Source organism: Neodiprion pinetum, chromosome 1 (genome assembly GCF_021155775.2).
Source record: "Neodiprion pinetum isolate iyNeoPine1 chromosome 1, iyNeoPine1.2, whole genome shotgun sequence".
NCBI lineage: Eukaryota > Metazoa > Arthropoda > Insecta > Hymenoptera > Diprionidae > Neodiprion > Neodiprion pinetum.
This window is the reverse complement of record NC_060232.1, coordinates 4560692-4587664: the sequence shown is the minus strand read 5'-3', so window position 1 is coordinate 4587664 and position 26973 is coordinate 4560692. Positions and strand designations below refer to the sequence as shown.

The following is a 26973-nucleotide window of genomic DNA, read 5'->3' as shown; positions in this document are numbered from 1 at the left end:
GCAATTGAAAATCGCTGTACGAACTGGTACGAATCGCGTCCGCGTCGCTTGAGAAATCTCAAATTTCGTCGAATTTGAGCATTAGTTTTTAGCCTATCGCCAAACGAATAACACCAATTTGTAAATACGGGAGTTGTGATCACACGCTTTTATTTATCAAGTGTTACATTGCGTATAGACGTAATTATTGCTTTATCAATCCATGTGTAGATCGTGTCTTGTTTTTCGACGAGAAAACATGTGATTTTCGTGATTCGAAAAAATCGTTGTACTGGTTTTTATCGTCTTCGAATAAACTCTGAATATCAGTGACTCAGTGCGGTTTGATCTAATTGGAACGGTCTACGATGTGAGTTTGCCGGTGTATGGTTGTAAAAAATAGCTTATTAGTGTCGAAGAAATTATTACAATGTGCATAACAGGAGTGTATAGTGAAACAAATACTGATATGTGTTCAACCGTGGATCCACACAATGGGTACAGTTCAATGCAGCTACGAATTCGACAAAAGGTAAGTCTTGCATGCGATTTGTATTTTTCGTAATGTTTCCCCAGGTTGTATACTGACTACAATTTTAAGCTTAATTATAATCAGCCTGCTAGTGCTAGTTTCTGTCACTACAATAGCGAAAATTATTATCATGGAAAAAAATCTCCGGTACATTTTGTTTATAGTCTAGAATTATCTTTCAAATTATATGTTCCAATTCTGAACGCGCTATTTGCGATTGACCTTGAAACATACTTCGCGGCGTTACAAACAAGCTAGACAATATGATTCTACATACCTATGTACGCCTTCTCGAAACGTAATATACTTCGTGGTAATAATAATAACAACGTGCAAGGCTCACGACGTCGGCGTCACATTGAAATCAGGGTGAAATAAAGTGAAAATGACCGACAAGAACGATAAATCGAAAGTTGATTTGGGACTTCTTGAGGAAGACGATGAATTCGAAGAATTTCCTGCCGAAGGTAAGTTTCCTTTATTTTATCTTATCCCGATATTCTTTGCTTCTCTTCACCCTCTAACCTCAAATTTGCTGAATCACGGAAGATTGGACTGCCAAAGATGAAGACAATGCCGATATTAGCGTGTGGGAGGATAACTGGGATGACGATGACGTCGAAGATGATTTTAGCCAACAATTAAGGTAAGACTTTGACTCTTATTTGTCTAACATAAAATGTTAAAGAATTGCCTCGGACTCTTCGTAGTTTTCATGTCTCAAGTCTATCTGTGTTATTTGAAAAGTTTGATGTACTGTCTTTGCTACCTTCATTATTAGTGGTATCAAACTACCCGTTTCTTAACTCGCTTCAACCAAGAAAACGACCATAATTAATTTACCATATCGTTATTGCAGAGCTCAATTGGAAAAGCAGAAAGTACAGGGTGACCCTTCGGGAAAGGAAAATTGAGTTCAAAACGAAGTGTGGATGTATGTTAATTGTTAAGTAATAAACTGCTATATGTATTTCATACGTATCATTTTAATTTCTTAAGAGATAAGTTCCAATTACAGCACATGTAACGAATGCAAAAAGTTCTACTCAGTTTCTTTCATGTACGAATATTTGTTTAAAAATTTTCACAGTCACTGAGATAAAATCTAATAAATATCATTGTTTGATAGACAATTTTTTTTTATACATACTTTTCATTCAATTGAAAAATCTGTACAATTAATAACAAAACTTCACTGGGATTTGGCTAAACATCCTTAGCTAGTACACCAGTGTAAATACAAATAGAATCTATTTTTGTCACATTTTACCCGTTTTTTTTTTCCATTTTAGAAGCAAATATCAATACATGCAGGTGTGGGTATTAGATTTAAAATAATTGCAGCAGAGAATGTTTACTTTGTCTTGAAAATAAATTTAGGACAACTTTTTAGTTCACTTTCAGTACGCTGATACACCTTGATTGGTTGATCTGGACGTAGCTAATAATTGTGAAGCTAAAACGTCCAATAATTGTAAACACAAATCTCGATTAATTTTCTTATTATCCAAAGACCTCATGAGAAATTTAAATGCTTCGCTTGTTTCATTGTCCCCTAAGAATATCTTTATGTGAGGTGGGATTGCTGACATTAATTGTTGTAGTAATTCATCCTGCAGTATATCTAATCCTTTAGTATTTTCGTTACCAGAGCTGGCAAATATGTCCAGATTATCCAAGTGTTTAAAAGATTTGAGAATCGAATTCTGGAACAAAAGTAGACGGATTTTACAGTCAAATCTGATGCCACTTAGCGTAAATGTTAATTAACAATCTGATTTGTCAATAACATTACTTTTAACGTGGTCTCAGCAATATTTCCAAAGAACAATTTGACAGTTCTAACAACAGCTTCTTGTTCTATAACGTTGTCACATCCGGATCCACCCAAAACTTCAGAAGCCAAGTCGACAACTAGTTGCGTTAAAGTTATCTTACTGTCCAGCTCATCAAGTTCTTCTGCAAAAATTAAAATATTATTATTGAAGTTATAGCTGCATTCAATTTAGAACTTCTCAAAGTAGTTACTGCTAATTGATGGAAATTAGATCTGTTCATCGCGTACAATGTTGGAGGTAGGATTACTGACCGTCGTATGGTGTGTTAAAAATTTCCCACCAATGAGCCAGCAGCTCTGAGTCACCGCTACCTTCGACCGATTCGACTGCTTCGTAAGCCGTGTCCACAGAACAGTAGTCCATTCTTTCCGCGACCAATTGCTGCAATTCTCGAGCTAAATTCTGCTGATTTTATAATAAAAGTTATTGGCAGTAGTGGAAATATATTATTGGATAGAACTTTGGAAGACACTTGAAACTCACAGATTTTAAGTCCTCAACAAACCGCCACGGAACATCAGCCAGTGACATTAATGTCGGCATCGGCATCACTTCTATTTCTGTATCCATTTCAAAACCAGGCACAACAGTTTTCAAAGTATTGAATACTCCGCTTACGGTTTTAGCCAAAAATCTATCTAGGCGTGGTGCCACTGTGTCCGCTTTTTTATTACTGCTGCTGCTTGGCCTCAAAAAGTGACGTAATTGTGGTGGATAATCGGCAGCTAAACGAGAGCAAACTAGTTTTAAATAATTTTCCATCTCCACACGTCCGCCTTCTGGTAAAGTTATGTTTGATATTGCAACCGCCAATGATGGAACCTGAAGTTAGATATTTGAATGCTTTTTACGTCTGTGTTTCAGCGATTATTAAGCATGGTTGTATGTCAGTTGATAATTACTTCTGCTAGACTAGCGTGAAGTTGTACAAAATCTGAGTACTGCCTCTTAACGGTGGCTGTAGTAGTTTCAAATAAGTGTGATCCATGCTGTTCTATGTCGTCAAACTGTATGCAGTACAGGAGCTGCTGAGAGCCATCGGGTGCCGTATGAAACTCTGTCCAAGGAATAGTTAAGTGGCTGCCTTCGTAAACTGTGCAAGACTTTTCCTCCAATTGTCTGCAATTAAATTTAGTAGAAGCTTCGGGATTATTTTTTTATTAGCTTCCAAATTAAGATTTTGCATGAACCTGGAGAAGCGGCCAGGTCTGAATTAAACTGGTTGAAAAAAATACACATTTACAATGGTGTTGAGGCGTTGGATTTTTGGTGCAAAAGACTTCGCAGTCTGGCGATAGTCGTTGCAAAATCAGTTGGTTCTTCATAAACCGGAGACAATCTGTCTTCCTCTGGTTCAGAATCAGGTTCAGATATTTCAACATTAGCCCACAATCCTCTGTGACTTATTTCTAAGCCCTCCAAACTCAGAGCAGCTTTCCTTTCCATTGTGCTTTGTGCATTCTGATTGTTATCTTTGAAATCTGGTGAAATATCAGCACCTTGACCAGCTTTAGGTAAGGGACGCGATATCGCTGCAGCTGTTGTGGAACGTATGGCATCACTGAGTGCCGTAGACACAACACTCTGAAAAGATTCGACTTTGATGAGTATGATTTGGATTAAAGGAGATCCCCAAATAAATAGAAAGAAGGTATTACCACCTCGCTAGCCGAAGCACATTTCTCATTTTTTACTGGTTCTGAGCTAATCGCTCTTACAATTTCTTCTAAAATCCACTCTGGCGAACTTATGCTTTCTATTCCTGTGAGCAATTTTTTAGCCAGTATTGAAAATAAGAGTTTACAAGGTAACGAACTAGTCAATTCCCATTGTAAAAATTCTCTTGCCAATACAGTGACCACTCGATGAAGACTGTGCTCTAACGCCGCTAGGCTTCGCGAACCCGGATGAACATAGCGATAGGCTTCTTCGATGTCTAGTGCAGTTCCCTTCTCAACACGACGCAGCGCTCTGATGAAAGGAATAACAACATTGCAGTAAATCGTTAGTTTCCTAAGTGAGACTGCAATGAAAACGAAGCTAGGTGAATCAGTAATTGCAGTGCATAATTATACAATGTTTAACATGTGGATCATTACCTACGATATTCCTTCAAATGCAACAAGAATATATTGCCAATTTTTCTAGCCAATTCAATTCGATCAATTCGTATCAATTGATGATTGAATTTAAGAATCAGATTTTCGAGCAACTGTTTGGACTCGTTAGGAAAAGCATCGTCATTGCTCACATTTCTGTACCAAATTTTAACAAAGTTCGCATCAATATCGTTTATAACTTTTTCCACATTTATTTTTTCCACAAAAGTTACAGGCAGGTCCTGTTCTAAAACAGATCCATCATCTAAATTTCCATCAGCCCTCAGGTCTCTGAGAAGATTATTTATCTCTGTGTTTTGTCTGTCTATCTGATTTTCGTCCTTCGTTTCTTCATCGTTATCGACACTTTTAACTACCGGTTTTTGTGGCTGATGACTACTACCTGTTTGGTCGTTTTTCATCCATCCCTGAGCCCATTTGTTGAAAGGTTCAGTGGTCAAAGGTGCGTTGACTTTGAGCATTAATCTCAATACGAAACAGCTTAGCCATATCGATATAGTGATCACAAAAATTGCCCAAGATATTAAAAAATGAAGCGGCACAGTAAGATGAGCGACGTGTGTTTGAATCGTCATGCAAATTGTAACAGAGAAAAGACTGATCAATAAAATACGATTTGACCAGCTTATCGAGAATACTTTCTCCATATTTATTTTCGTTAGTTAACCACTTTCTGCTTCAATTGTTTCTACAGATAAGTATCATTTTTGGTGTTGCGTGTTGCACCTCGTGTTACTTTGAAGTCTTTGATATATTTCACAATCTTTTTCTCTAAATATAAAAAAATGTCGTCCAACTTTCGTTCAGGTCGTTGCAACAACGATGAATATTCTTCTCTGTCATTCCTGCCATAACGTCTATATTTTCACGCGTATAATGACACATGATTAACGAACCTCATCGATGATTACTGATCTTATCTCTTGTGCTCACGTTGACAGTAGTTGACAGTTGTGTGACAGGAGCCGACGGATCTCGCAATTTTTTTACTACAGTGTGTTCCGGAATACATTGAAAAAAGCGGCAATCACGCGTCGCGGCGACCTCTGGTGGATATTCAGTGAACCTTTTGTCGCTACCGTAGTGACTCTAAAGTTTAATTCCGCAAATCCCGCCACCGTTACGCATCAGCTAATTTTCTTCAATTTTTTCCACACGATAATCGAATAAATAGAATTCAAAGTGGAGTAATATTTTTTTTGAAAAAACAATATGAAGATAGCAAAACAAGCTGCAGATCAATCGGATCAATCGACACTCAGCAAAGCCGTTAAAAATGTGAAGCAAAAACTTTTAACGGTATGTTTCGAATGTATCCAAACACGTGTTTAACATAACCTATAAATCTGTTGCGCATTCGGCAACTTATCCAGTCCAATCAAGTCTGCTATTTCGGTCAGCCGATAGTTGAAACTGACACTCGACGATTTGTCATTTCAGAAACCTAAAAAACCCGAAGCTATAATTCCTATCGAGAACAGCGATGTTCCATCGTCAACTGAATCAGTTTCGCTTAATAGAGGGATTGTTTATCTTGGGCACATTCCTCATGGGTTCTTCGAAGAACAAATGATTAGCTATTTCAAGCAATTTGGGAAGGTTACCAGAGCTAGAGTGGTTAGATCTGTAAAGGTAGATATCTGGGAGCCTCGTTTTCAACGATCTTATTCTTTCAGTATATAACCAAACAACATTGAAGTTGCAAACACGTATTTTCATTCATTTCCATCTTGTAGACCGGTAGAAGCTGTGGTTATGGGTACATAGAATTCATGCACAGCGAAGTGGCAAAAATTACTGCACAGTCTATGAACAACTACCTGATGTCTGGAAGACTGCTAAAAGGTAGATTAGTTTTGATAGGAAAATTCAAGTTCATTTTATAAGCAGTAAAGTATCGACGTTTTCTTAACTGTTGTTATTCCGTAAAATGTTTTCAGCGACGTACATTCCGCCTGAGAAACAGCATGGGCGTTATTTCGCAGGGCGTCCATGGAGTAAGCAACAATTTCCTCGATCAGTGAAAAGAAAGGAACAGAATATGCGAAAAAACCAAAATGTGGATAATAGTGTTGACAGTATGCTGGCTCAGCGGAAAATGAAAAAAATTTCTGTTATGGAGAAAAAACTTGAGCAGGCAGGAATTTTCTATAAGATTAAACCCGTTGAAGTACCCGAAGACACGCAAGTTAAAAAGAGAAAAAGCTCTGCCTCTCGACCAGCTTCAACAGGAACGAAAAAGATAAAAACTTCCAATGGTACGGTAGCGAGTGAAATTGACGCTGAACATGGTTCTTTACAAAAAGTGGAGAAAAAAGCAGTTGTCAAGGAACCTGCGATTAACAAGACGAAGAAAAAGAACAAGTCAGAATTGAAACCGGCTGACGAGGTTGCCGTAGCTATCAAGGCTAGTATTTTAGCAGTTCCAAAACCGAAGAAGAAAATTTCTACATGCACAGTTCAAGTACCCGAAATAAGCTTGCCAAAAAAATCTAAGAAGAAAATGGCAGCTGATTCCGTTCCTATTAAGAAGAAGAAAGAAGCAGTGTTAACTGAATTACTTGTAGGTAAAAAATTGAAGGGAAAAATTGAGTCGATTGATCATCCGCCTACTGCTAAGAAGCTGAAACAGCAAGTGGAAGTGATTGATCATCCACCAACTGTTAAAAAGACAAAACAGAAAGTACAAAAGAATATCCCTGCTGCAGTGCCGCTCATTGAAAAGTCGGGACAAAAGAAAATTTCTTTCCTAGTACCAACGGTTAAAAAATCCAAAAAACAAATAGCAGCTCAAGTATCGCTGAGCAAGAAAGGGAAAAAGAAAGGTGCAGCGGCATAAATGATGATGCATCGAACTAAGCTGGATTTAATTGTAATTGAGTTTTTCAGCAATTGTGACGGATCGAGTTTTGGTTTACTTTATGTTTCGTGAAAATGATCGATTAGATCAATGGAACTTTTACCTCATATACGATTTTAGAAATCGTAAATAATTTTTCCTACGATCCTTGGAATGGATTGTACATACAGCTCATGTATTTCATCACAGCGTTTAATAAACGAAGTATGCGTAATCTGTGATTTTGCGAAAGAATTATTTTATACAAACGTTCTGCACAGAACGTTGAATAAATCTTAGTTAAAGATAACAAATAGGGCCTGGATTAATATGTAAATATATATTTTGTTTATTTAAATCAATTTTATTCCTTATTTCGTTTTTTACATAAAGTATGGAGTTTGGTGCTAAAAAATACAGTTTATATGTTCCATATTTTAGTTTGTCAAGTATATTATATAATTATATTTTGAAAATTTTAATACATATTTATCACGGCCCTGATAATAAATCTTTTAGAAATATTTCAAGAATTTATTTTATGCTCCGGAAATCGATAAACCTTTGATATTGTCGATAAATTTATTCGCTTTACTGTAAACTAGCGAATAATATTTACAATTTAGTTATTTCTTCTAATTAAAAACAAATTTTATATAAATACGTAATGTATTGTATATTTTATTATATATCCACTCCGCTGGTCAGAATTAATCATAATTTTTTTCCGCGGTTCTGAGATAAGGGGCACCCTTTCGTTCGTTTCCATTTCATACGTCTGTTTTGAAACCAAACTTTGACCTGAAAAAAATGGATGAGAGTTGAATAACCCTATCATTCAATGTCGCGTGAACAGTTATTAACTGCACCTTGTTTAATAATTTTTGTGAATTATTCAAACATGGCTCGAGGCTTTATTCAATCATTCATTCGAAGTGATTTACATAAATCGTATGAATTAGTTGAATAATTATGAAAATAAACGTTAACAAAGAATTACCTGCCGCTCCGTTAAATCTAAAGCCACGGCAATTTCGTATCTCCGAAGTCGGGTGAGATAATTCATGTGCGCGAATTCGTACTCCAAGTGACGAACTTGTTGTTTAGTAAATGCTGTTCTTTCCTTGCGTGGTTTTTCCGTCGCGGTTCCGCTCAGCCTTTTACTTGCCTCTGAAATAATTGAAAGAGTTTATTTATCTTCATCGAATAAAATATAGGGATTATGCTCTGGATATTTGTCACGAAGTAAATTTGTAGAAGCTGGTGTTAAGTTCGATACACTCGAAAGAAAAAGACGAAGATAAATGGGAATTTGATTGTTTATATACCCACTTAAATTACGTCGATCAGGGGATAGGGTTCAAATTCCGAAATTAAAAAGTGTCGAAAGCGTGTAATTCCGAATTCTTTTGTTGCGAAATATGTAGTCAAGAAATCAAACTTTGTACGAAACATCGAGGTTTCGAATGCTCTGAAACCTGACGCTCAAAGTTCCGAAAGGATAAAATGCTGGAAGGGCGTAACTATCGCAAGTTTACTTTTCGGAACTTTGTTCTATCGTAACATGAATTTTCGGAATCTTGCATAATTCGGAACTTTGATCAGTCGATTTTCCGACCATTCGAAACTTTGTTGTTTCTTCAAAGTTTGATTACTTCACTTCTGTTATCGCCACCAAATAATTCGGAATTAACGCCTTTCTAAACTTTTCAAATTCGGTATTAACTGCGTAATTTCGTCCTGTCCAAAACGCGAAAATGAAGTAATCCTGCAATATTCCGATGGCCTAATTAACACGTCTCGTCGTACGGAATGAAAGGACGATGCACATATAACGCGGAGGGCGTCGCAAAACCGTGAATTTTTGCCCGTCGGCAATCTTTTTGCCGTCGGAGATGAAAATAACTGCATCTCCGATGCGTCATATACGATGACGTTCTCCTTGCGGCGCCGCGACGAGAGAAAGAAAGAGAGAGCGAGAGTGGGAGACGGACATATATACATACCTATATAAATATACATATATAAGGGGCGATTCGCACCACTTGAAATGTGGGTTGGCTAGAATCGCGGATCTCCTGCCGAACGTTGCATCATCTCCTGAGTGCATACACGCATCTGCAATGTGCACACATATGCATTGGCGGTATACGCGATGCGTTCGCTTGTGATGCGCGGCTTCCGTGCCGCTATCTCGTCACCCTTTCGGCGATTTGCTCGATGACGTCAGCATGTGTACAATAAATACAGGCGCGCGATTTGATACGTTGGAATCGTGATTTTATTCTATCAACATATAGTGTATATATGGTATACATATACAGGTGTGTACATACGCGTGTGATTATACGCATTGATTAAAGAAAAGCTAAACTTTAACCCTTTTTATATCGAATATTATGTATCACTGTTCAAAATTATTGTGAATTTACAAAGCGTTTACTGTACAAAAGAGTTGCAAACTTACAAATTCGATGCATCGATGCAAAACTATTATGTATTTTTTTTTTATGTCTGAAATTTACGATGAAAATTTTCGTTCTTACTAAAATTTGTAGAAAAAATAGAAAAATTGGTAATTTGAATTTACTAAAATGTGTAGTAAAGTTATTGTATTTGTAAATCGAATGAGAAGTAAATGCATGGTATTCGAATAAAACTTCCGATACAGCTTAGGATGTTTTATATAGAAATTTTTAACATTTTAATGCTATGAAACTCCTGCAGGGATTCGTACTGTTCGAGATTATAATACGATTGTATGCATTCATCTTCTCTTTCGGATTGTCATACTTATAAAGAAAGGAAGCGCAGAGCGCGATGAGGAGGTGTAAAAAAACGAATTAAAACAGCGTAAAACTGGCGCAACTAGACCGGCTCCAGTTTCTCTTATAACCCTGTACCATAATATCACATTTTAGAGATCGTGGTGTAGCGTTCAATCGTTTTTCATTGAGAATGCTAAGTTTACGATGTTTTCACTCGCTTCGGTTTCATTGAGAGAGAGTTTTTCGGCGGGTATGTCACAGATGGTCAAAGGCTTGGACTTGACACGTGTTCTTCGCTCTAAATTGATGTACTATTATACGCGTTACGTATCTAACTCACACTCGTCGTTATTATATGTCACATATACGTATTTATGTATATTTAGTTGAATACGTGGTCGTTTTTAATGTCCGAAATTATTCGACGTATGTAATAATTTATGTGGTTTTTCTATAAGATGCGAGTGAAGAATCTCGAAATATCATACTGCAAAATTTTATAACGAGAGGAGGAAACCAGCAGTGGTACCGATCAATCGTTGTTCTTTATAATACATGTAGGAAAATATGTGATATTGTTTTAGAGCGAGATTAACATGCAGTTGTATTGTAACGTTCTTGAAGAACATTTTATAATGTACGCACGTACGGGAAATTACAATGGTCGGGGGATTAGGTAAATATTTAGGCTGAACTGAGACTGGCGTTAGCCGCATTGGCGACGTTAAAGACATAAACGCGTCCGTTATAAATTAATTATCAACAAACAGTGCCAAGTTTACTATACATATAACTCAATGCAACGTAGTACACTGCAATAAGGTAAATAGTACATAAAACAACGGACTTTCTTCCCTGTCAGTATTTTTTCGTTACGAGAAAAGAATCCCGAGAAACCAATACGTGCGAGGCGATCCTTCAACTTCCGGTAATCGAAATTCCGCGGGAAACGGTTTCGAAAATTCGTGGGAGGAAATTTGTATAAAAAAAAAAAAAGAAGCTTTTGAAAAATTCCACCTACCGCAATCCAACTCTGACGAAGTTGTCGGGGAAGAAGCCTCGTCGTCGCTGGTTGTGGTCAAATTTTGGTAAACTTCGTGGGTCGTATTTCCCGCAGGAAAATCGTGGGCTGCGCCCGCCTGCAAATCGGGAACCTCCCAGGCTCTGAAAACCGTTTGGTGCGCCTGGATGTTGTACTTGGCGCAAGACACTTCCTCCGAGGAATCACCTGCTCCTGTCAGAGAACAGAGACCCAATTCTTCCCTGCTCAGTGAACACTGAGACGAGGCGGACAAGGTGCCGCACGTTATAACCTGGTTCGAGTAATGCTGCACCTCCCATCTGTCGGCAAATTAATTTCAGGAGAGGAGTGGTTCAAGTTCCGAATTTGATGAGTTTGGAAAGCGTCCGATTCCGAATTATTCGGTGGCGTAACGTGGAGGGAAGAAGTCAAACTTTGACGAAACAACAAAGTTTCGAACTGTCGGAAACCCGACGGCGCAAAGTTTCGAAATGCAAGATTCTGTAAATTCATGTCAGAATAGAGCAAAGTTTATGAAAAAGTAAAGTTCCGATTGAGTGAAATTCGGAAAATTAAAATATACTCAACGAGTGGGTGTAAAGAATCGGAAAAACCGAAAATCGGAATGACCAAGATTCTGAAGGTAAAAGTATCGAAAATCCGATACAAAGAAAGATCAAAGTGGTGAAATTTTACCAAGCCAGAAATTCAGGGAACTGAAAATCTTCGATCATTCGGAATTTCCATGTTTTAAGATTGTTTAACTTTCTCATATTTGCACTTTTGGAACTTTGACTCGTCAGAGTTATGCTCTGTCAGCATTTTGTCCTTTCGGATCTTTGAGCGTCGGGTTTTGGATAATTCCAATTTCAATTAGGCACTTTCGGAACTTTTCGAATTCGGAATTACAACCCCGCCCCAGAATGACCACGTCATCATGTCGAACTTTCAAAGACACGGAAAAGCAAATTCACAGAATTTTGAACCGACGAGGAAAGTCAGAAACAATTACAATAAAGGTGAAAATATGCGAAAAGGAAAACGTAAGAGTGATCAGAATCTCCATACTTCATCGTGCATGTATGTACATATATATTCCGTACAATGACTTTCGGCATTTAAAAATTTCAGAAAAATCAGACTTTAGTCCATCTATGCCCACATCCTACTGTTTTACCACCACGTAGCTCGAGTAATAAAATCCGTTGAATGTCTTTAGGAAAAATTCAATTGATCCTTTCGCAGCTTGTCATTCAAAACCAAGTGCAATCGGGGTCGTAATCGCAAGGTCCGAATCGCTTCGAAGTCACGAATTACAAAACTTGAAAAATACTCGGCGATAATCACGAGTAAGCAAATCTTCGATCCGTTCGACTCACCTGTTCATCGGGTAGTTTTGGCTGTTCTCGATCGTCTCTCGAGCCGGACTCAATCCTCCCTGATGGTTGCAGACCAGAGAGCATCCCGATTCCATCGCCTCCGAAATATCTCCAGGATCCGTCGAGACGTCCCAAGGCCATTTGTAGAGCCAGGACGCTTCGCAGCTACTTTGCAAACGGCTTGCTTGGACGTCCGGGTGAAGCGACGGCGGCGTCGGCGGCGTCGGAGGCAACGCGAACACGTCTTCGCCGATCCGGAGTCTCGATGAAACGTTGCCATCTGACCAAGAATCCATCCCGAACTGCCGGAGATGATATTTCTATTTCAATTTTTTTTTTTTTTTTTTTTTTTTTTTTTTTTTTTTTTTTTTTTTTTTTTTTTTTTTTTTTTATTCGCGAGTAACGAAATTCTTTATACGATTTTCTGCAGAATCTTTAAATTTTTTGAATGGGATTTTTTCCTGGTTGTTTTTTTTTTTTTTTTGTTTTTTTTTCGTGTCAGATATTCTTTGGATAACGGAAGTTGAATTACTTTCAATAAAAGTTGGCCAGAAATCGCCAAATATATCTCTAAATATTTCTTCAGTGGTTTTTATCTTCTCTTTGCGGAATCTTGACTTCATTTCGTGGGAAATTATCGAAAATTATTTTGCTAACTGCCACGGTGTACAATTGGTAAATGTCGGACAATTAATATGAGAAATAATTTATACATATAGGTAGATATCTTCAAAGTTGCGTTATTGTAGGATTTCATTTGAATTCATGCTTGGATTTTTCTGTTAACCTTTAACCAGGCAGGAGGAAATGATTTTCGAAAATCGTCAGTAATTCACGACTCTTTTCCGTACAATTATACTTTTCAACCTCTTTCTGTCAAATCCTGTTTACAGATCGTGAATTACTTACACGTGTTAAAAAGTTGGTAAGATTATGTAAATCCATGTTTCTATCCAAGTCAGTGATACCGTATAATATCGTATTTTCTACCATTTACAAACAATAGGGGGGAAAAAAAATCACTATTATACCGGTCTTAAATATCACCGTCGATCTGCATACATCGAGTTAGGATAGCATAAAAATTAAACGCTGATCACAAACTAAAAGTACTGTAAAAAAGACCGGTATTCGTATTCGTTCAATTGTTACTTTTGTAAGTGAGAAAATTGTTGCGCAGCATTAGGAAAATACATACAAGCTGAATTGAATGTTTAGTGATTATAGATGATTCCGGACGGTGCGACGGAGCAATTAAAAGTCAATCGTTATTTTCAGTCGAATTACAAAATATTGATAAATACCTGCTTCGGATAGTTTTGACGAAGAGAATTGAACGGTAACGATTGCGAAGAAATCTATGAAGACAAAAATTCGATACGGTATAAAAATCGAAGGATAGAACAGCTGCAGGCTGTTGTAATGCAATTCCGTCGCGTCACAATTATTTATTGTAATTTATTTACTGTAAGAACGATCCCAGAGTATATGTGTAAAAAGAATGTCAGCAACAGGTCCGATTTAACTCAATCACCGCGCGATCACAGTATTATACTACTGTTACTAGACGTCATAAAAGAAAACTAGCCTCGTGTGAATTGTCTCGGCACTAACTTCGAAATGTCAGAGTAGCACATGTGTTCCCTTGTAAGACACACCGAGCACATCTCCCTGATGCCCATGGGCTACGGCCAACGGGGACAGCGACAGTCCGGTAGCCAATCGTAACGAGGCATGCCCACGAATAACCGACTAATTGTCACCAATTATGACCAACTTGCACTGATCCAGGAGCACGGTAGGCGGTATCTTCATTTTTTTTTTTTTTTTTTTCTTTCCTCTTTCCTAAGCGCTTTATTTATTCGCCTCTCTTTTTACTCGACATCGCGTAATCGGTATGGCGGCAGAAAAATTCATCTAGCGACGAGTATTTCCCCCATATTGATTGTACTTTAATATTGTAATATCGAGTAATTATACGTCTTCCATAATCTGCCGACGAAGACACTACGAACGATTATCGAGAAATATTTTCTTTATTTTCTCATTTATGGATACATGTGTACACATATAGTTACAATTAAGGATTCTTGATTAGCGTTATAATACAATTTTATTATTAACCGAGATTATTAATACAAAATGTGTTGGGTAAAAACGTTCGTTGGACGAATTTTTTTTTCTTTTTTCTTTTTTTTTTTTTTGTTCACTTTTTTCAACCAGTCGGCGTGATAGACAGTTCAAAGTACAGCAGACTCGGTTGAAAGAAAAGTTGAGGGAAAAAAAAAAAAGAAAAAACGTTTATACATTGCCAGATCCCTGCAGACCGCGTTTCTTTACCTTCTTCTTATTCGAGAATTGTACACAGAGTTAACGATGAAAAATACCGATACGCCTGCAGAGCAGGTGCGTTCTTCTTCGGAAAAAGTTTGTGAAAAATAAATGGAAGAAGAAACGCCGCATCAAGCTCGTAGAAACAAACGATAATAATTTTGCGAAATTATTATCAAAATCCAATAATCCGAGCTAAATCTCGTTATTTTCTTATTAATCACGATTTTTTTTAACAACAGTTTACAACCGAATGAAACGACGAGGGTCAATTTTATTTACAATCGTATCGAAGAAATGCCGAAACTGGATGATATATTTTTTGAACGTCGTCGCTACGACGCGTCAACTATTTCGAGACCAATTACGGAAAGGCCGCGTGCACCGAATGCACTTTGCGTAAAATAGCCGGAGGCGTTTGGTGTCGGTAATTTACTGTTTACTTAGTAGCCGAAAAATCCCGAGTCAACGGAGACGTCGGGAAGTCGGCTATCGGGACGAGATGGAAACGGAGCGATTGCCCGCCGTGCGTTCCGCAAGCCGCTAATGAGATCCCGCAGCATCCCGCGGACACGGCATACACGTCTTATCTTCGTACGGAACCGATCCCCCAGCTGTGATACATCCAAAGCCGCAATGCGCCTTCCGTATCGCCGACTTTCAGCTTTTCACTTTCCGAAAAACATTTATTTAACACTAATTTAAGACCCGTATTCCGTTATTCTCATTATTATTACACCTCGGGCTTCACTCGGGTTTCGACCCCTGTTTCTGTTGTACGGATAGCGTGCTTTTGCACCGGGGTACTACGTAATGTGTAGTTGTTTTTTAATATATATATATATATATATATATTAAAAAATATATATATATATATATGTCAACATAAGTTGACATTCCCCAACACTTGTGATGTCTCGTGTCCGGTTTTCGATAAGGAACTGAATACCGAGTTGCATTTACTAAGCTGACTGTTCTCTTAATAATCACAATTGACAACAAACTTCGAAAGTCATCTGCCTGTTAGCATATTTGTTGGCGTATTAGCCTGTTTGTTTTTGTAGCAGTTTATGCCAAATTATGTAAAAAATTTTAAATGATTTCAGAACAGAAGTGACTTAGGTTTCGAACGTCAGTTCTTCCGTTGAATGTATTTTTTTTGGGAAATGTGTAACATTTCTTTGAAAATATTTACACGGTCACGAACTTCAAACTCATCCAGAAATTACATGGGGAAAAAACTTTTAACTTTTAAAAAACACACAATTAAATTTTACACGCTCTCAAGGGATTATCTTTCCCTTATACTTAATTTCGGCAATTTAATTCAAATACAAACGAAATTTCCATTACCTAGGCGAGTTTTCAGATCTCTAGACAAAACTCCGAATGTTTTCTGTAAAACGAGAAGGACTTCCGACCGTGTAAGTCTGTCACGGTCCATTAAGGGCCGGAGATCCCGCTGAGCCGGAATCCGCACGAAGACCTCCGCCGTCGTGTTTAACTTGTATCTTTACACCGCAGCAAATAAGGTTGATCAGTATACGTGTACCTATAAATGCAAAATCAATATCTAAACGAAGCTGGGTCTGCGATAATGATAAAAGAGAATTTTCATTTTCTCATGAAATAGTTGGCTGATTATTCATACTAACCGTGAAAAATAGTATGCAAGGAAGGCAAAAAGAAAGAGAAATTTTCAGTTCCGGTTACCGCTCAGTCCTTAACTATTTTCATTTTTTACCGTAATCGAAAAATATAGTTCTAGGTAGAAAATGAAAATTAGTTTTCCAGCTGCTGGCGCAAAATGGTTAGGCGTACCTCGTTTTTCGTAATTCCAACAATATTCGAACAGTTTTTTTCAACGACACCTGTTTTACTGAATTTTTCTAGTTACCGTAACAAATGAAACTTTTCTCAGTGTAATTGAGGCCTCATTGCAGGTACGTACCCGATGCAACTTCATTCATTGCCCGGGTAGCTGCCGCGTGCAACGTAACGCGTAGGAACTGATCTCGTTAGATTTCATTGAACGGTAGCCATTACTACGTCAACCAGAACATAAGTTAATCCAAGGCGAGAGAAGGGCCCACCTAAGAAAACAGGCCTCGGTTACTATTCGGCTTGCCCTTTCGACGCGCACCCCTATTAATCATTCGCCCTGTTTGGCTTGAGGAAACCAACCCAAAACCTTCGAGTCACATAGCACGCGTGCGAACTAACGTATTTCTCCTTCTGTCGCGTGTGTGTGTGTGTGTGTGTGTGTACCGACAGGAAACGCGCCGCACTGGCGATTGTGTCGTCAAAGCATCGAGAAATTTGAAACCTTTTTGGTGCCAAGCTGTCTGACGAACGAAAAAAAGGCGAACCCGTAAAATACTTTGGGAAAAATTGCACCGATTGTCGGTTCGAACGTCGGTCGTAAGTTTTGAACTTGAGGCGAGAGACCGGAAGCGGCTTTTGGAGGCGATGCGTTTTATACGGATGTTCCTTTTCCTTCGATTATTTAGGAGGGGGGGTACAGCTTGAACGGTCTAAAATCATACCTATTTTTAAGAGTTTTATTTTATTTTTTTTTTGTGAAAGAAAACGAAAACACTTGGACCAGTTTGAGTTTGAGGGCTGTATTTGTATAGTTTTGAGAATATTTTGGAATTGCCTTCGTTAAAATTAAGGACAAAATGGCGGCATGACGCGTATAAGCAGCGAAGGACTCCGAACTCGGGAGCTTTTGCGGTGGCGGATCTCCCGACATCACTCACTGTCCAACTTGTAACACACGAATAGAGTTTTTTTTTAATTAAGATTACCTTCTCGGGTTTGAGCACGTAGCCAAAAATTTTTGAACTGCAATTCGAAAATGTAACCACGAGCTTGAATCGACAAACAAGTTTTACGAATCGTGTCGAAATTTCAAGCGGATCGGGTAAAAATTGACCGAGGAATCTGCGCCACCGGATAGGAAACGAGGTCATTCGCTACTTGTGTGCGCCATACCGCCATTTTCTTACTAGTTTCAATGAGAAAATTCTACAGTGTTCTTGAAACTATAAATAATAAAGCCCTTAAACTCAAATTGCTCCAAGTATTTACATTTTCTTAAAAAAAAAAAAAAAATAAATAAATAAGCAACTCCTAAAAATAGATATGATTTTAGACCGTCCAAGCTTTAATCCCCCCCCCCCCCCTAAAACCCGCAATGAAAATGAGGCAGAAATTAATAAGCGATCCGCAGGCGATTCAAGACACGTTGTCGTACAGAATCCTACCGCACGAATGATCGAAATACCACCGTTCATCTCAAGTTTGAATTAGGTTTATAGAAGCAGAAGTTAGGCGTTAAAGGTTTTCATCCGTGTACCTGCACTACGATGGCTAAAAAAAAAAAAAGCTCGCGTAAAGAAATCCAAGCGTGGGTGTTAATGAATGCGTAATGTCCCCGTGCGGTGGTTATGACGGAGTGTAATGTGGTCGAGAAGTTGGTGACTTTTTAAGTGAGAAGGACCCTGGATGCGTGAGAATTTCTCGGTGTGATGAGAAAGCCAGGCATCCAGTATTAGGCAGGCGACGCCTTCGAACAGGGGCACACGGTTTATATCAGACCTGCAGTCTCCGACAACCCCAACTTTGTTGTGGGAATAATACGGATTCGACTATTATGCTCGTACGGCGACTCAGGATGAAGACACGATTAATTGAACATGTATAATCCAGCTGCTGACTCGGCTGGTACTTGAAGAGCGATCGGTTACTGCAATATTTTACGAGGCTGAAGCTAGGCAGCCAGAGTTGGCAGCCGAATAAGTTAGTCAAGTCCGAGAATGAAAATTTTTTTAAATATCTCCAACTGAAATGCCTTTTTCTATTTCCAAAACGTTTGAAAGATTTGTTCGCTAACTTTAGCTGCTAGCTTCAGCTTCATAGTATTTTAACGACTATACCCTCGTGGCTGTTAAACAGTAGCATTTTGCTTTCAGGGAACGGAAGTTCCAAGACCTAATTGAGATCGCATAAGTTCAAGTATTGCCCGCTATAATATTAATGTATCGAGGCGGGGGCCAACTGAATGGAAAATCTTTACTTCTCCCGGGACCAAAATATATAAATTTTGTTATAGATGATTCGTTTTGAGGTTGCGGATAGGCGGGGATGATGTTGTATTGCGGTAAAAATAGACAAAACCACCAAAGTCAATTGATATAACGGTTTTCCTTATCGTAATTAATTTCTGTAGACGTTGTAATCGCCACGTTTACATTTTTGGATTTCCAATGCATATCGACTGTGTAAAATGCGATATCGTAATTCGTCCGTGACGTCATTATCGATACGACGTAATAAAATTTCGCAGACGTGAAATCGCAGAAACTGATTGCGGTACGTTTAACACGTGCGTAACATTATTGAACCGTTAATTACGCGGAGAGGAAATTCTGCTTGTAACCGCAGGATGCAGATGTTCTTATCGATACTTTTTCGCTTCTAGATGTTGCGTGAAAATTTTGTTATCACTTGCCTTCCAGATTCATTTGACCCGAATTATACGAATCTAAGACACCACGTGTCGTTTAATCGATTAATTGACAAATATCGATATCCAATATTTAACGGGATAAGTATAAGGGGAATGAGGTTAACAGCGGTTGAAGTATTGCCTATAACGAAACCGTCCGAGCCAGAATGATCAGTAAAATGTAGATATGTATATCCGTGGATCCGAGTGTATAAGAACAATAACGACTTCATTGAAGCGGTGCGGATATATGGGTCTGCTTTTTCGTTTACACACTCTTACAAGCTCGAAAGCTTTTAAACACGTCACGCTTTACAACGTATATTGAATATCAAACTGCAAAGACCACTCAAGAAATATGTATATAGCTTTAAACCTACAAGAGGGTGGATATTTTTGGTTATCGCTTTTCGGAATGCTGCCAGACCAGATTGGTCCACCACCTATGTCTGCTCGACAAAGTCAGTTGCTCTTAGTCCGCGATGAGGATCGATTTGCTCTAATATTTACTAATTAAAAAGTGTTTAGAAAAAATGGAACCTCGCCCCAGGCGAACCCCAGGTACGTTGGAACATGTGCCCGTTTTCATTCGGTTAAAGACGATCTGTACAAGCTTCGTTTCTTGCAACGTCGTATTTCGGTTTTCTTTCCCTTGCATTGTTTCATTTTAATGACAAATTGTTCGATCTCCAACTCAATATGCAAGTGAATTAGGTACGACGGTTTGTTTCTTTCTTTCACTTTCTTTTTTTTTTTTTTATCGAGATCGAGGTTTGATTTCTAGAAATTTTCGCTTCATCTATATACATTAATCAAGTAAATTGTTCCAAGGATTGACGGAATTCAGTCGAAGAGTCAATCGATTTGTAACAGGTTCTTCGTTTCTTCGCAAGTCATATCTAAACAGCTGTTTGATATAGATATATGTATACAATTTTCCGATCATTAGTACCAAACCATTATCGGTCTAAGTATAATAAAGCGGTTGTTCAACCGTAACAATAACGTCGGATTAGGGTATGGAGTTTCTCAGACATACCAGTAATTAATCTCAGGGTCAGCGTATTCGCTGCGACTCACAATGACTGAAATTCGATTGGTCATTATGAGCTGCTAGCTTGAACAAGTATATCGTCATCATAGTTTTCATTCAAATCTTGCACGGAGAATAAAATCCCTGGTTCGGAATACCGTAATGAATGTAACTTCTACCAAAGTCACTGGTGCGTGTATGAAAAAAATACCTGTGCGGTAATTCCTACTTTGTTTGTCTGATAAAGCTCGAAACTCAAATTCTGCTTCTCAAAGGCAATCCCGGGCGTCATAATTACAAAAACAGGCCGCTTATTTACTAGTCAATGCTGTAAATGTTGCGACGTAACAACGATAAATTTGCTGGAGCATGTAGTTGAAATTACTGTCACAATGTGGTTCGTTGAGCCAGCCGCTTCGTTGGAATAACTAACTAAACTGTGCGGTACGCTTAATCAAGTTGAAGGAATAATCAATGCACTAGCTACCGGTGTCTATAGTAACATAAAATGTTTACCTGTACGGTACGGTAATACAAACAGGGGGATTTTTCTCCGTTCGGTAACGGTACAGTTATAACAAGTATTGATGACGTGAAGATGAATGCACGAAAATGCATTGACCGATAACCGGTTGCGGAACGGTCGAAACTAGAAAGGTGAGTTTTTTTGTTCGTCTTATTTTTAGGCATCGCCGAGGTGACGTTCCTCGCTTACGATCGCCACGAAGGCGTCGAGGAGGATCAGACGTCGAAGGGCTGCGGTTTGAACGCGAAAGGAATGACTGCGATTGTTGCTACGTGTGTGGCGATCGGCCTGATCGCCTACATGCTGACAACATCTTCCGGAAATCCGGACGCGAGCGCGGAATCAACCCCAAATAATCAGGGTGACAAAGTTGAGGAAAGGTTGCCAAAGTCCGTTTCGCCAGTTGAGTACAGGTAGGGATGAAATGGTTGAATCTTGCGGTGACAGCGGTTTTTAATTCGTTGTATTATACGTTGTGTCTTTTCTCGATCGCGATCCCGACGCCCAGATTGAAGATAATCCCGCATTTGGAGGATGGAAATTTCACCAGCAGTGGGGAACTTTGGATAACAATGGAATTCAAGGAGACTACGAACAAGATAGTTCTCAATGCTCGGGAAATTACGTTTCATCAAGTGGAAATCGTATCTTTGGCAAAGGATATTGCGGTCACTAATGTCACGGTGAAAAATGATTCCGAGCTTGTTATCGTCCGCGTAAATAAGCTATTGAGAAAGGGCGAAAGTCATAAGCTGTACATTCGGTTTAGCGGGATATTGAACGACGTTCTGCAAGGATTTTACAGAAGCAGCTATGTCGATTCGGCAACTAATGAAACCAGGTACATAACACGGATCAGCAAAAAAATATATTATATGATTTTTAGAATCAATAATAGGATAACACATTTCGAGTCAAACGGGAGTTTCACTTTAAATGAAACTAAAAAGACAAGTTCAAGAAAAAACCTGAAGTGATGGAATTTTTTTAGTATTAGTATTTCCCCGGTTTTATCCAGTGAAAATCAATAGGAGATGGTATAAAAAACCTGTGCAATCATCGCGACATCCGAGTTTTACTTTATGTTATCGCTTCCAGTTGGGCTGACCTAGTTTTTCTCTCTTTTTTTCTTTGGCGCACCTTGTTTATTGTTCACGCGAAACTCGTCTTGCAGATGGACAGCTACTACTCAGTTCTCGCCAACGTACGCTCGACGTGCCTTTCCGTGCTTTGATGAGCCTTCGTTCAAAGCTCGATTCAGGATATCTCTTGGCAGGCGAGAGAACATGACGTCGATTTCAAACATGCCGCTCAAATCGACCCAAGATATGTGAGACTTGTGCGAATTCCACCTTTTTCAATGAAATTTCATAATCATTCGAGCTAGTTGTCCTCGTTTATTTACAGGCCTAACATGCCGCATTTTGTCTGGGACCATTATCAACCGAGTTTACCGATGTCCACGTACCTCGTGGCCTTCATTGTAACAGACTTTGATAACGTCCAAGTAAAAGATTCGTCCCAGCCCGTTTTTCGGCTCTGGTCAAGGCATGACGTGATCGATCAGACCGAGTACATGTCGAAGATTGGTCCAAGTATGTTGCGATTCTTGGAAGGCTACTTCAAGATCCCATTTCCGCTTGATAAGCAGGACATAGTGGCTTTGCCGGACTTCGGTTACAACGCCATGGAAAATTGGGGTCTCATCACATTTCGGTATCGTCTCCGCTACGCGTCTACCCATTTCTCAATTATGCGATATAATTGGCTACAATTGATGACAAAAAACACTTTCGATCCTTAACCAGGGAATCTGCTATGCTCGTAAACGAGAAGGAGGCAGTTGCCGAAGCCAGGCAAAACGTTGCGAGTGTTGCCGGACACGAGCTGGCCCATCAATGGTTCGGAAATTTAGTCACTCCCGCTTGGTGGTCTGATCTATGGTTGAAAGAAGGGTTTGCAACATTCTTCGGCAACATGGCAGTTAATCATGCAAGTATCGAGTCTCACTGTTCAGTTGCTGCAACGGACCGAGAAACGCGCGGGGCTGTTAATCTTGGAAGTTTGGTTTAAAGGTGGAACCAACGTGGAGAATGACCGATAGCTTGATCCAGGATCTTCACGATGTACTCGTGGGCGACGCGCTGGAAAGCTCTCACCCAATTTCCGTCGGGCTGAATCACACCGACCAGATTACCCAGATATTCGATTCTATTTCGTACATCAAAGGCTGCTCGATCATTCGCATGATGCACCATTTCCTCGGAGCCGAAGTATTTCGGATGGGAATACAGAGGTACTTGAGAACTTACTCGTATCGCAATGCCGAGCAGGATGTTCTCTGGGAGGCTCTGACTTACGAGGCCCGTTTGAGCGAAAATCCGGTCACTTACATCACTGTCAAAAATGTCATGGACACTTGGACCTTGCAAACGGGTTACCCTGTTTTACAAGTACAGAGGAATTACAAGACTGGAACAGTCACCGTGTTTCAAGTAAGCCCAGTTTTCTCAGAGTTAAGAGACAAAAAAATTAAGCATTTGCATAATATTTTTCTGGTCTCAAAAGTATTGTTCAATTTCGAACACACGAATACTTTACTTACCCGATGCAGGAGCGATTCTGCTGGGCAATTGCCGGCTGTCAGGATAGCACGGAATCCTGGTGGATTCCCTTGACTTGGACCACCCAATCGAATCCAAGATACAACGATACGATGCCCAAAGCGTGGCTTTGGAATCCTACTTTGGAATTAAACGACACGGTACCTGACGATCAGTGGATTTTGTTCAACCTTGGTCAAACGGGTAACGCGGCATTAAGTTGAAACCATTCTATTCCTCCTTGTTTTTTGACTAATAACCACCAGGGGGAAACCAATTCGCAGGTTACTATCGCGTCAATTACGACGATAGAAACTGGAAGCAGCTTGCACAGTCCTTTGAAACACTGCCGCCGGTAATTAGATCACAACTGATCGACGATTCGCTCGCGGCTTCTCGAGCGGGGAATTTGCGGTACAAAATAGCGATTGATCTTATCAGTAGATTGGAAAATGAGACAGATTTTTTGGTCTGGAATGCTGCGCTGAACCAACTGGAATACATACATGACAAGATGCACGACGACGCGGACTATAATGTAAGATTTGGATCACACATGTTTTTAAGCCTGTAATGTGAGTTCTGCTGATAGATTTATTTCACTAATTTTCGTTGATGTTACAAAACAAGAAATTTATGCTGAGACTTGGGAGAAAAATCTTTGAGACAATCGGTACGGTGGAAAAGCAGAACGACGGACATCGCGAGAGACGATGGCGAGGAAAAATAATGAAATGGGCTTGCATAGTCGGTCACGAAGAATGCCGACAACGTGCGCATCAATTTTTGAAAAATTGGATTGAAATGCCACCGGCGAAAGAAAATCCGTAAATACACCGAGATTAATTATTCTTTGACTAATACTGACAAGTATTTCATCTGTTAAAGAAATTTTATAGGAATTTTGATTGTATAGTTACATATCTTCGATGTGGTTCTTATAGAATTCCGGCTAATTTAAGAAGCTGGGTATATTGTACGGGATTAAAACACGGGGGTAAGAGTGAATGGAATTTTTTGTGGAATCAATATCTCAAAACGACTTCCGGATCGGAAAAGACAGTGTTACTGGAAGCCCTGGGATGCATAACTGATGATGCTATCCTCCTCAGGTGATATATGATTCAGAGAAAAATGAAGTATAAGTCACTTTCAAACGTTTGCCATTTTTGTACTCAGAGCTGCGGGTACAAAAAATTTTTATCAATCATTATAATTTTGTATGATTTTGTTTTCTTCGCTGTGGACAAAAATTAGCTATTTGGAAAAATCAATTTCAAAAAGTTCTGGTGTACGGAAACAAGACGGTTGGTGGGTTTTTCGTTCTGTCGCTGGAAATCCGATTGGCAAAGACATCGCTTTTCGTTTTCTTAGAGAAAACTGGGTTGCCCTTAACGAGTAGTAAGTACAAGGTGCTGAAATGTTACTGCGAGAATATACACTTGGCATGGGAAATGTTACCGGAGCCGTGTAAAAAAACTTAATCATGAGTATTGACATAATTAGGCAGTCTTTCGGTGAGCCTGTATCAACATTTAGCAGCTTATTTTTATTTTTAGCTACGGCTCCGGTTTCTCAGCAGTAGCAAAAATGGTGACGGCACTACCAAGATACATGAATTCCGAAACTGACCTGAAGGAGGTATGCCGCTTAAATTTTTTATACCACTATTCATAGGTATAAATATTTTCATCCAAGCAAATAAATTCTTCATTATTATAGTTGGAGACTTTTAAAGATTCCGTAAAGTTGGGCGTTACCAGCACTGCTTTCGAACAAGCGATTGAGCAGGTAAAGATTAACGAGGCTTGGACTACAAACTACAAGAAACAGATCCAAGATATTTTGAAAGAAATCTGAGAAATAAAATGTACGACTCTATTTCCAATCTTCATTTAAGTATACACATTATTATATATTTATTATAGTATAAAAAACGAAACTGGTCTCAAATATCATATCAGCCTATATACGACTGAATTGTTTATAAAATCTGTGCGTATTTATACTATAGAATAAAACATCGTTAGCATAAGTCTTAATGGCTGGAACAAACTATGAAAAATTGTACTTAAACCTATCAAACATAACGAATAATGCATGAGCAACAATTTTAATCAGAACCGCTTAATCGAATTAATCTAAATTGTTTATTTATATAAAAATAGAAAGGCACAACATTATAGAAATATAATTCGGGTCTTCGTGAAACTTGAATTCGTATTATGAATATATACAACCTATTAGAGTCACCAGCTGCCAACAGAAACAAACGTGTTCAGATCATTAGCAGAATTATTTAAGAAAGTGAGATTTGTATTCAATGACTCTCTACGACATCGTCTCATCGTTTTCTGTGCAGCTGATGTATGTGAAATAATTTAGGATTAGTGCAATTCATCTGTATTTTCACACTGCATTCAATTTGATGCTACGGCATTCCCATCGTTTTCGGTTTCTGTCGCCAAGTCATATTTGGAGTAAATTCAACTTCCAAAAGATCGTCAGTGACATCAGATGGAATTAGGCTGGTATCCACAACAGAGTCCGATTCTGACCTGTAATCAGAACCAAATACTAAGCATAATTTCTTTTTACTGAGATCACAACATTTCTAAATGCAGTTTGAAACTCTTTTGTAATACGCAATATTAAAGTCAAATGCTGTATGATCTTATTACATGCTGAACTGAATTATTGTAAAATGTTAATAATTAAACATACTGCTCGACACTCTCGTCTTGCGGATTTTCATATCCATACTCTGATAAGACGGTTTCCATATCGTTGCATGACTGCACGATATCTTCATAAACATGTTGCGACTCTTCTAAAAATGTTTCCATCTCAGACATGTAACTTTTTCTCAATTCGGCATCGTTGTTAATGTTCTTCTGAAAGATTTTTTTTATCAGGTATAGGTATATGGGAAAAAAATTATTGTAACGACGGATTGATGACTGTGACGTTGGATTCTTTTCAAAGTTTACCGTTACTTTGTAAAATTCTTTTTAACCCAATTACTTTAATCAATAGAAAATATTATTCTACATACCTGAAACTGCGACAGATCATCTTTTAAAATCTTCAGAGAAGCTTCTGCCGCTTTCAAGTCTGCGCCATAACCTCCCAATATTCTTTGAGGATATCGCCACGTCTCGGTCAGTTTTTTCACACCTTCGTCAAATTTTTGCCCGTGTTTTAGTAACTTGGTGAAACAGTTTTCGGTCATTGCTAATATTTATGATTTCTTTGTCGTGTATAACCTCGAGGATCTTTAGATTTTGCCGAACCATCCGTTAGAATTTAATTTCAAATTATGGAGGGTAGAGGTATTTCAAATGCATCACAGGAATTTCTGGCTATTCCATTGGATTATGTAGGAAACCACGTGAATTTCATAATTGACGCTGGGGATACAGAAGTAATTGGTTTATGAACGCGTCAAGGTTTCGCGCGCAATTCTAGGCTTGTTGTATGCTTACAGAATA

The 26973-nt window shown here is 38.7% G+C and overlaps 6 protein-coding genes across 9 annotated transcripts; 3 read left to right on the top strand and 3 right to left on the bottom strand.

Moving 5' to 3' along the window:
• The first annotated feature begins 471 nt into the window (after positions 1 to 471).
• On the top strand, positions 472 to 26305 carry LOC124211628 (thyrotropin-releasing hormone-degrading ectoenzyme-like). The gene is made up of 14 exons (XM_046610913.2): positions 472 to 511; positions 21040 to 21292; positions 21388 to 21720; positions 22054 to 22209; positions 22287 to 22595; positions 22688 to 22871; positions 22955 to 23374; positions 23494 to 23686; positions 23767 to 24020; positions 24113 to 24309; positions 24427 to 24594; positions 24740 to 24883; positions 25042 to 25123; positions 25205 to 26305. Exons 2-14 carry the CDS (start codon positions 21132 to 21134, stop codon positions 25340 to 25342), a joined length of 2739 nt encoding a protein of 912 aa, XP_046466869.1. The 5' UTR covers positions 472 to 511; positions 21040 to 21131; the 3' UTR covers positions 25343 to 26305.
• Sem1 (Suppressor of exocyst mutations 1) lies at positions 818 to 1486 on the top strand. The gene is made up of 3 exons (XM_046611223.1): positions 818 to 978; positions 1061 to 1157; positions 1371 to 1486. Exons 1-3 carry the CDS (start codon positions 897 to 899, stop codon positions 1423 to 1425), a joined length of 234 nt encoding a protein of 77 aa, XP_046467179.1. The 5' UTR covers positions 818 to 896; the 3' UTR covers positions 1426 to 1486.
• On the bottom strand, positions 1627 to 5468 carry LOC124211633 (uncharacterized). 3 transcript variants are annotated; one of them, XM_046610927.2, is made up of 8 exons: positions 4449 to 5468; positions 4011 to 4320; positions 3593 to 3933; positions 3252 to 3468; positions 2833 to 3171; positions 2601 to 2754; positions 2307 to 2470; positions 1627 to 2217 (listed from the first exon to the last, which is right to left on the bottom strand). In XM_046610927.2, the coding sequence occupies exons 1-8, from the start codon at positions 5114 to 5116 to the stop codon at positions 1912 to 1914; spliced, it is 2499 nt and encodes an 832-aa protein (XP_046466883.1). In that variant the 5' UTR covers positions 5117 to 5468; the 3' UTR covers positions 1627 to 1911. The 3 variants fall into 3 exon arrangements, with proteins under 3 accessions (XP_046466883.1, XP_046466892.1, XP_068991494.1); XM_046610936.2 differs by having other exon boundaries at positions 2601 to 2751; XM_069135393.1 differs by having other exon boundaries at positions 5366 to 5468.
• On the top strand, positions 5571 to 7543 carry LOC124211722 (MKI67 FHA domain-interacting nucleolar phosphoprotein). The gene is made up of 4 exons (XM_046611079.2): positions 5571 to 5768; positions 5910 to 6101; positions 6206 to 6314; positions 6410 to 7543. The coding sequence occupies exons 1-4, from the start codon at positions 5682 to 5684 to the stop codon at positions 7306 to 7308; spliced, it is 1287 nt and encodes a 428-aa protein (XP_046467035.1). The 5' UTR covers positions 5571 to 5681; the 3' UTR covers positions 7309 to 7543.
• On the bottom strand, positions 7641 to 14078 carry btn (buttonless). The gene is made up of 5 exons (XM_069136323.1): positions 13781 to 14078; positions 12477 to 12778; positions 11098 to 11417; positions 8309 to 8478; positions 7641 to 8109 (listed from the first exon to the last, which is right to left on the bottom strand). Exons 2-5 carry the CDS (start codon positions 12770 to 12772, stop codon positions 8023 to 8025), a joined length of 873 nt encoding a protein of 290 aa, XP_068992424.1. The 5' UTR covers positions 12773 to 12778; positions 13781 to 14078; the 3' UTR covers positions 7641 to 8022.
• On the bottom strand, positions 25902 to 26897 carry LOC124211784 (uncharacterized). Of its 2 annotated transcripts, none has more exons than XM_046611212.2 (3): positions 26538 to 26897; positions 26207 to 26373; positions 25902 to 26040 (listed from the first exon to the last, which is right to left on the bottom strand). In XM_046611212.2, the coding sequence occupies exons 1-3, from the start codon at positions 26712 to 26714 to the stop codon at positions 25914 to 25916; spliced, it is 471 nt and encodes a 156-aa protein (XP_046467168.1). In that variant the 5' UTR covers positions 26715 to 26897; the 3' UTR covers positions 25902 to 25913. The 2 variants fall into 2 exon arrangements, with proteins under 2 accessions (XP_046467168.1, XP_046467159.1); XM_046611203.2 differs by having other exon boundaries at positions 26207 to 26376; positions 26538 to 26888.
• Between the last annotated feature and the right edge of the window lie 76 nt (positions 26898 to 26973).